General features: G+C 36.3%; 1 protein-coding gene across 2 annotated transcripts; it reads right to left on the reverse strand.

Annotated features, from left to right (window-relative positions):
- Positions 1-1,789: 1,789 nt before the first annotated feature.
- LOC104606273 (putative sugar phosphate/phosphate translocator At3g10290) lies at positions 1,790-8,679 on the reverse strand. Of its 2 annotated transcripts, XM_088897189.1 has the most exons (5): positions 7,998-8,625; positions 5,854-5,945; positions 4,931-5,056; positions 2,866-3,094; positions 1,790-2,215 (listed from the first exon to the last, which is right to left on the reverse strand). In XM_088897189.1, exons 1-5 carry the CDS (start codon positions 8,430-8,432, stop codon positions 2,069-2,071), a joined length of 1,029 nt encoding a protein of 342 aa, XP_088753315.1. In that variant the 5' UTR covers positions 8,433-8,625; the 3' UTR covers positions 1,790-2,068. The 2 variants fall into 2 exon arrangements, with proteins under 2 accessions (XP_088753315.1, XP_010269676.1); XM_010271374.2 differs by lacking the exon at positions 5,854-5,945 and having other exon boundaries at positions 4,931-5,034; positions 7,998-8,679.
- Positions 8,680-9,657: the final 978 nt, after the last annotated feature.

The raw sequence follows: 9,657 nt of genomic DNA on the forward strand, positions 1-9,657 counted from the left end.
AAATCTCAATGAACCTTGGAACTCTCTGCAGATGAGAACCCTGAATCTTGATCTTAGTGGCTTGAAGGGATGAAAGGTTCACTGCAGTGAGCGATCCTCCACAGAGATTTGCCACTCTGGAGAAGACTTCCTACTTCCAAAGATTGAAGAGAAGCCCAATCAGTTTTACTTGTAAAGCCTCCTCTTCTTCCATCATGAGCTCATTGCAGGATGGGAACCAACTCTGAAGCAAAGCCCAACCTTCCCGTGTTTGTATCTTAGCACCTTAAGAGGGCGACCAAGGTCCAAGATAGCAGCCTTCTTCTCAAACGGGAAGAGGAACGCATGTTCAATCTCAGGAATCATCTTCATGACATCGGCTAGGATTCCATTCCAGTCCATCACTTCCCCCTTGAGGCTTATCACCTTTTTCTTTACCCAATAGTTCCACTGATCCCTCTTAGATTTTCTTTTTCCTTTTCTCCAACCTGTGAGACTGCTAGGCTCTTATCAGCAACTAATTTTTCGTTAGGAGGGGGGCTGATTTTCTTTCCAATCCCCACCTTCTTTGTTCGAAGTCATCGAGAGCACCAGCAATCAAAATCCAACCTTGCTTCTTTTTTCCTTCCGGTATGCAAACCACTTGCCTCTTTCCATTTCCAAACGCTTCAGTTAGCTGAATATAGGTTCCCCTGTTGTTGCTTTTCTTCTCCACCGAGAATTTCTTCCTACCTTTCACCAATTCTCCTTTCCATTCAGGCTTTGTGATTGCAAAAATTGTTCCATCAAGGAAACCTTTAAACCAATAGACTGCTTCCCTCCCCAAGACTACAACAGATCTCTTGCCTTCTCTAATTTTAATTGCAGAACCTCCTCCGACTTCTTCCAGCAGAAACCTTTCCTTTTCCACAGCCAATATCATCCTCCATTTTGTCGCCAGCTGGAATCTTTCCTTTGACGTCATCTTCTCCCCCACTTCACTCCTTACAAACCACTGCTCGCCTTCCTTCTTTGTGTTCCATGTCCTTAACTCTCATTCTACCTTTTTCCTTCAAACCAAACATAGCCTAAGGCTCAATTTGGAAGAAATACAAATACAAATATGTACAGTACAAAATACATACAAAATAATATAAAATACTAGGTTTTGCGTTGTACCTATTTGTATTTGTACTTCTTCCAAACTGAGCTTAAAATCTACATTAAATACAATGCAAAATCTATGATGCATCAACTGCACCATGAAGCAAAGAATGTGAATAAATGATAAAACAACACCTCACAAATGCATCATTAATGTTGTTAAAGTTTTAATTACACCTTGTAAAATGTAAAGTAATGAAAAATAGGTAGACCCTGTCCATGTGACATCCGAAAATCTTAATTTAAGGTGCCACAAACCCTTTTGAATTGAGTTAGAAGACTAGGATATCTTGTTTCGAGCTTTCCCTCCAAACCCTTTTGACATAATCAAATTCCAGACCTTTCTGTAAATCAGTCTAGTCTGCAGATTCATCTTTAACGAGTGCTTCAGAGGTTTTTCTATTTTCTGCATGCTAGTAAATAAAATTGCCTTACCAGCTTACTGCACCTTCAGACGTTACCCCGTTTGCAATTCACAGAAGAATATGATATTTTGGTGGTTGTAACATCCCAAAGCATTGATCTCCTAAGTAGGTTCAATTCCTTCTGAGTTCTGAGTACTGGCTACATACATGCACAACTACTAAGGATATTGACAGAGTTTGCACATGGCAGAATTAAGTGTGAGTCACAGAAAGTAACTTTTGATTGTATGTGAGTCACAGAGTTTGCAAATTCCGATGTCACAATGCAATTAAGTGTGAGTCACAGAAAGTAACTTTTGCAAATGCAAAATAATACATGCATGTTTGTAAGAGTGGAAATAACAAAATATGAAAATTCTAGAGGGAAAAAATGTCTCATTGGATACATGAAAGGACAAGGATTTAATTCCTACTGGTGTGGTGAGAAAAATTCTTCTTTGAGGATTTACAGCTCTCTATCCCACTCTTTGGAACCACACACAAAAACTGAGTGTTGAAACATGATGAATGTGTTAAATCATTCATTTAAACCGTCGCTTTGTTTCACCATAGGCAACCACACCAAGGACAGTCAAAGAATATCCTGCAATTCCAATAAAAGTTACTGGATTCCGGAACAGGAAAATTGAGATAACAACAGCAACAGCACCTTTTGCATTTCCCAGCACCTGGATTCCAAAAACAAATGTCAAAAGAATAGTCTCTAAATAATTCTGTAGTCATACTTAACCTAAACCATTTTAGGAATAAAAGGAATTTGAGACAACTGACAACTTTAAAAAATAATAATAGATGAGTAATAAAAGAAATCTAATGGGCATTGACTAAAACTGAAGTTATATAAAAATATAAATGGTTAGAAGTGCTCGATACTGATTTTTCAGTATTAACTATTAAGCGCATTGATACTTTGAATCATGGTTTAAACATTTATCCATGTAGTTTTGCAATAAAATTAATGTAAAAGTTGGGAATTTGAGAAGGTACAAAACCAAACACAAAATCCATGAGACATAATCTCCATATCTTAGAAAATATCTCAAAACTGTATAGTCTAAGCAACTTCAAAAGGATGTGACCACAGAACCTTGGCAAAATTTGTGACAAAATCACCATTTATCTAATTGTAACTTGTAAGTATGTTCAGCTCATATATGATTAAGTAAGATAATGTAAAACTCTTCTTAGTGAACCTATAGCGTATCTGCTCTATACAAAATTGCTTAGCAGTCAAATGAAAATATATGCTAGAAATAGCATACTTCAGCAATCAATGGAGAAAAACCATAATGCAAAAAGAAGATAAGAAAGATGAGACCTGGAGTGTCAATGGACTTGTATGTTTGGTCACCAAGAAGTTGGACAAGTTTGCTGAATAGGCCATCACAGAATTCACCAAAAGAAGTAGCCACATGAATTTGTGTTCAGTTCCAAGTGAAACAGTGACATCTAATACATTTGGCTCCATTACTATCGTTGCAGACAACAAAACCAGAACAGAAATTGGAGACATATATAGGAGCAAATTCACCGAATTCAACTTTTCCCTATAACAAAATCAGAATGTTAGAATAGATCTATAAGCAACAAGATATATTCTCGTATTGGAAAGTGAATAAGAAGGCAGAACAAAAGTAAAAATGATACAGCTTTATCAAAAGAATATAAATACAACCTTGTTTTACAAGACAACATAATCACCATAATGAATGAATGTCCATTTAACTAATTATTAAAAAATGTAAATTTAACAAATACAAACTGTACAGAATCTAAGACATAAAATCAAACATGAATACAGAATATAATTATAGTTTCTATTGATTTATTATGATGAAGAATGAGGTATGATAGAACAAAAATTGTGCCAAGCACCCCCATTTAATAGGCTAGACCCTGCCACCTACCCCCATAAACCACTCAATTAACTTGCACATTACAATTACCAATTTCCATTGGGGACAATCCTCCAAACCAACTGATTTCTATTCATTCCTTGTCTAAGCCAAAGCATCTGTCTTACATACCATTGGCTGATCAAATAATATAGCATGAAAACCTTTTCTCCTGCTATTGTCTGCACCGGCTTAGATGTTTTAAAAATTAAATCCAGAAAGTGCAGAAAGACAAAGGCATGGTTTTCACAAATCTATCTCTGAGAAACCTTATGCTTTTTGAAGACTGTTATGACAAGAGGTTATACAATTAAGTTTCAGAAGCTTCACAGTACAGTTTCTATATCTTCACAATTCCCCCTTCATATATGCCATGGAAGGACCTACCTACCCCATTTCAGCTCTTATACACAAGATGCTATTATGGTAGTGGCAGAAACTTTTCTTTGTAGCCTGGATTCTTTCTCTTTTCAGTCATACTTTACATGATAAATCTTATTTCTCTGATAGGTATAATAACATCATTACTAGAAGCTACTTTGACTCTTACTCAAAAAGACATTAAAAGAAGTTTAGCTTATCCTACAATGTCTCAATTGGGTCATATGATGGTAGTTCTAGGTATAGAGTTTTATCAAGCTGCTTTATTTAATTTGATCACTCATGCCTATTTGAAAGCCCTATTTTTTTAGGATGCAGATCAATTATTAATTCAATGGAAACCATTGTTGGATATCTCCAGATAAAATAAAAAACATGGTTCTTAATTTCGTATGAACAATTTAACAAAATAGATGCCAATTACAGAAATCCCTTTTTATTAGGTGAACTTTCTCTGACGTATTCCACCTCTTTCTTTTTGGTCAAAAGACGAAATTCTTAATGCTAGATCTTAAGTTCAGTTGAAATAAGTAAACAACAACCAATCTACCCTTTTGATGTTCTAAAATTCTTAGAAAGTGGTATTTTTACAGACATAATTGAAACTGTTTCACCTTTAAGTATGTGCCATTTACTATGCTGCACTTGGTGCTGCACTAGAGATAGAAGATTATAAATTAGAGGAACCACACCATGTCTTATTGTGAAATTTAAGGAAAAACAGAAACAAAGGGCATAAGGAAGATAAATATGTGTGTGTGTGTGTGCAACTGATCTGTATCTGGGTCCTTTGTAGGTGTTGTTATCAGTTGTATCTGTGTTTTGAGGCAGCTCTGCCTCCTTTGCTATAGCTAATAAAACTATCTGTACCTTTCAAAAAAAAAAAAAGAAAGAAAGAAAAAATAAACAAACAAAAGAGTTGAGGAAAGCATAGCAGTGAAGAGTTTTGTTGAAATATGTTATTGTTTAAAACTATAGTTCCAATATGATATCATACAGACCAAGATTCTTAAATAGCAAAGCAATATTCAGGAAAATAAATAAAAATGAACTACTTCGAATAAAAAGTGCTAACTGAAAAAATATTTAAAAAAAAAAAACATTTACCCTTCAGAAGAAAGTAAGACACCCTGAAGAACAGACTTGAAGGCCCTTGCAGCAGTTGCACTTATGCACATAATGAATCCATACAAATGAAAACCTGGTTCACCCTGCCACCAAATAGGGGATTGTCTTCATAAATCCATCAGAAAACCAACATGTCAGATCTAAAAAAGCATTTTGGAGAAATATTTCATAAGCAAATTTATCAAAAGATAGAAGAGTATTTTTTAAGAGTATTTGGATAGTAATATACCAATGCAGATCCCCAAAATGAAGAAAAATAATGTTGGAAGAAACCAGAGGGTGGATTGCTGAAACCCATCTATATGGTAGTTCCCCCATACAATCTTGGTCCAGCTAGCATAGTTGGCATCGTTAGAGATACCATCATTTTTAAAGATTCTATCCCACCTGATTTTATGATAAACTCTAATGGACATCGCGGAATGTTCCCACTTAAGCTCCTATTAACTCTGTTGGTGTTTCAATTTGCCTCCAGTAGTTGAGGCCTTCAGGGTGATTCAACAGGTGCAGTTGCTTGGGGATCTATGAGCAGGCTCCTGCAAACTATTGCAGGTAATATTAAGGATCTGATCATGCTAATTTCTAAGGAATCCTCAGAAAAGTTTCAATGAAATTTTCAAATTGTTTACCAGAACAATGTATCTTTGTGCAGTCTCCAGTCTGCATATTGGATTTCTACAACCAACTCAACAAAGCCTTATCCCAACCATACACAAGCCCTTTTCAACCATTTCACTATGAATTTGAATTGTTTGACAAATAAAGTATCTTTATGTGGATTGGAGTTTCTACAACCAACTCGACAAAATCTAATGCTATACACAGGTCTTGTTTTGCTGTTCCACTCTATTAAGGATCAAATCAACAATTAACTAGAAAGCACTAAAATAATTTCTCACTACCTCAATCCATGTTCTTTTTGACCATATCCTGGCTCTTCTCCACCCAACCCATCAAAACTTTGAACAGAAAAAGGGTTAGGAATTTGGACAATCTGAAACACATATGTCATGTTATTACAGATACATTTAGGTAAAATTAAGAGTTTAAATACCAAATACATGTACATCATTAACCATCTGACATGTCAAGCATTCAAGCAACATCCTAGTTATGGTAGAGAAGGTGACATGCTTATGAGTAGAGTATTACTACTCATCAAAAGCATAGAGAATGGAATCAAGGTATTTATGTTCATATGATAAATGTCAAAACTACTAAAAACTAAAGGACAAGAAAAAGGATGAATAATAGGATCAATTGCAATCAGCTGCTGAAACCTTGTAGAAAAAATAACTATTTTTAGGTAATTTGGTATATATATCCACTTGTCAGCTAGCTCTTTCATAGACAGGCACAACTTGAATCTAAGTTTGCTTCTCCATGAACTCATTACTTACACAGAAGTTTGTTCAACCATCATAGTCAAATAAATTATATGCATTTGCAATAATCAAAAGCATTGACTGTGCACTAGAGGAATGGAATGCCATTACACCATTTCAACTGCCTTAATCTTAGAATTTACCGTTTTGGTGAACACTAACAAAGTGGTTATTCTTATCAAAGCAAAATGCTGTGTGACATTGGAAGGATTCTGTGTTGTTAACTCCCGCTGTTCAGAAACTGCCTATACTAGCCTTAAAAAAACTTACAAAATACTTCCTATAAGAAGGAAGAGCCAAGTTCATATAAGAGCTGGGGTCTTGGGAGGGGTGGACCGGACACAGACTTAAGCTTGGCATTCTTCTTGCACAAAGTGTCCACTCTCAGACACAAGTTCATATAAGTCCATTTCTCAAATCATGTGAATGGATATGGATCAATAACTTAAGCATCTTACCACAACAATTTGCATAAATACTTTCAAGTAAAACTTCAGATTCATTTCAAATTTTCATGAAGAACAAGAACTGCATGGGGAATTTGACCTACTTACCATAGAATAGGTAACTGTATCTTCGTTTTTTTTCTTTTCTTTTTTTTTTTCTTTTTTCTTTTTGAACAATTTTTACTACTTTGATGAAGAAACACAATATACATCAGAAGGGATAGAACTAGATCTACTAAAAGCATAGCTATATAGTCCTAGTTCTCATTCTACAAAAGCTCACAAAGGCGTAAGGTTCTTGCTGCACAAAAAAGCACCCTCTCCATGGCATAGTCTAGCTGGACTATTTGGCAATGAAGTTAAGCTCTCCATTTAAAATGAACCCTCACAGAAGCAAAAATTTCCAACCTTGTATGAAAGCAGGCTCCAGTTAAGGTGACCATGATTTTAGGTTTGTAGAAACAGCATCTTTAACTGGACCAGTAAAAGCCCAATCCCCCACTCATGGTTTACGAGGATGCTCCCTAAACCTATGCAAAAGATTACCAATTTAACCACCACAGAACTGCATTTGATGACTCCCTCCATTGAGGGTAAGAGCTGGACCTTTTGCATGGGCCTAAATGCTCCTACAGGACAAGAGGAAACGTACCTTCAATAATTTGCTACTACATATACTGTCCTGCCTTTTTGATTCTATCAAGTGAGTAGATCATTGCAGCCAACACTGACAATCTCCCCAGGCACCATTAATAATTATTATTTTGCACTATAAAATCGTGACTGGAGAAATGAAATGTTGGCTACAGAATTAGACTATAACCAAGATCTTTTGGTTTAAGAAATTAGACCTCTTCCCAACCCAGGGAGATGCCAACTACTAGCTTTGAAGATAGCATGAACCATCCAAAACAAAAAAACTTCAATAAAATATTCCAGATCTATAACTTAAACTATCAAATGGGAACACATAATTAACACTAGAGTCAAGTAGACAGTAACATCAACAATGGAAGAAGGATAAGAAGAACCGAAGACAATCACCAAAATAAACTCAAAACTAATACACCAAACTACAATTATTGAATCACCCCATCACAATACAAAGAAAAAAATTACCTACACCAATGGACTAAATGCACAGTTATTCAACATTAAGCAAGAAAAGCATAAAATCTAACAACTTGAGCGGCCATTCAACAGAATTAACCATACCCCACTAGCGATCACCACTCCGGTAACCACCGGCACCAGCGCTGCATACGTTATCCAGGCCTCCCGCTTAAAGGTCATAAAGTAAGCAAAGAGGGCCGTAAAGAACGGGGTCGTGGCACCGACAGCCTGATTAAAAGACACAGGCAGAAACCTGAGGGAGATGTTGCCACCGACAACCGAACCACAGAAGACGACGCTCAAAGTGGCGATCTTGAAGAACTGGGTCCTAGATTTAACCGCCTGAAGAGGGACAAATTTGAACAAAACGATGGAAATGTAGCTGAGAACGGCGCATGCAGTCATATGGCACATTGTGAGGAAGATTGGGAATCTGAACCCATAATTGGAGAGCAAGTACTTGTTAAGGAGAAGAACCCCAATGTTGGATGAATACCACAGCACGACCAGAGAGGATATGAAGAAGGCTGAAGACATTCTTGATGTTATTGTTGCAGAAGAAGCCTGGTTCTGCGGAGGCGATTCGCATTGAAGCTCTAATGGAAGATGGTTGTTTTATTATTGCTCCAGTTTTTTAATAACACATCATTTACTGCTGCTCTCAGAAGCATTTTTGGGAATGTAGGTAGGACGAGGGGAGGAAGATGAGGTGTCTGTTTCTCTGCTTCTAGCATTTGCTTTCGATGAACGTTTTTAGTGATTAATAGAATTGTATTATGCTCACAGAACGTTCAGATGATCCTGTATTTTGGGAAAGTGACGAATCTTGTGTAGTTTTGAAGGAAAGAAAGGGGTATTTTGGTCTTTTGCGTGGATCTATCTGATAGAGGTCGGTTGGGAGATCCTGATCTGATGGACAGAAATCTTATGTTTTCTTTTGTTGTATTTCGGACCATCCATCTGATAAGGGGATGTCCCCACTTTGCTGACACGTACAATGTGGATGGTCGGATGCTCTGACATGCCTCGAGAAGGCAAGGTGCATACATCCATCAACGGTTATAACTAAGGAAACAGGATCAGGAGATAGAGAGTTGTTTTTAACTATTTTGGTAGGGGAATGTTACACTGAAATAAGCTTGTCGAGCTCGGATCACATATCATCCAGCCGCATATTGGGAATATTTTCCCTACATGTCATGTCATGGCGAGATATTCCAAATATGTGGCCAAATTATCATGTTTTTACAGTATATAGTGTTTATCCTAATAAGTACTTGTGACTTTGCGAGTGTTTGGTGAAAAATCATTTCGTTTAAATGGGATAGTATTGGTATTTTGAAAATTACATTGGGAGATGGCTAGAAACATGACAAGCGCTTCAAAAAAAAAAAAAATTCTTTAACAAAGGTAAAAATTTTTGTGATTATTCAAAATGGGTTTTTTTCAAAAAAATAAAAAGAAAGCACCCATTTGGGCTCATCTTACAAATGCATATAAGTGCTTATTGATGTGGTTTCACCCTCAAATAATCACTTTTATTTAGTAAGTGCTTAAAAATAAGTACCTCAAAATAGGGGTTTTTTCCCCATAGAACTGTAATTCTTTTTAGGGAGAATAACGGTTCAGTCTAGGGTTAGAATTTGTAGGCCCAAAGTATTGTTGGGGTAGGTGCCAATTCGGAATTGATGTCAATTTATGAGCGGACGTTGATGCATAAAGTGTGGATTGTTAACATTTTGAATGTTTATAACTCTGTAGT

This window comes from Nelumbo nucifera, chromosome 2 (genome assembly GCF_055504915.1).
Source record: "Nelumbo nucifera cultivar China Antique chromosome 2, China Antique-T2T, whole genome shotgun sequence".
In the NCBI taxonomy this organism is placed as follows: domain Eukaryota; kingdom Viridiplantae; phylum Streptophyta; class Magnoliopsida; order Proteales; family Nelumbonaceae; genus Nelumbo; species Nelumbo nucifera.

Coding starts and splice junctions, on each gene's coding strand:
- LOC104606273 (XM_088897189.1), bottom strand. CDS start 8,432: ATGTCTTCAGCCTTCTTCATATCCTCTCTGGTCGTGCTGTGGTATTCA. Junction 5,946..7,997: donor GAGTGGTGATCGCTAGTGGG/GTATGGTTAATT, acceptor TATGTGTTTCAG/ATTGTCCAAATTCCTAACCC. Junction 3,095..4,930: donor GTCTTACTTTCTTCTGAAGG/GTAAATGTTTTT, acceptor ATTTTGTTATAG/GGAAAAGTTGAATTCGGTGA.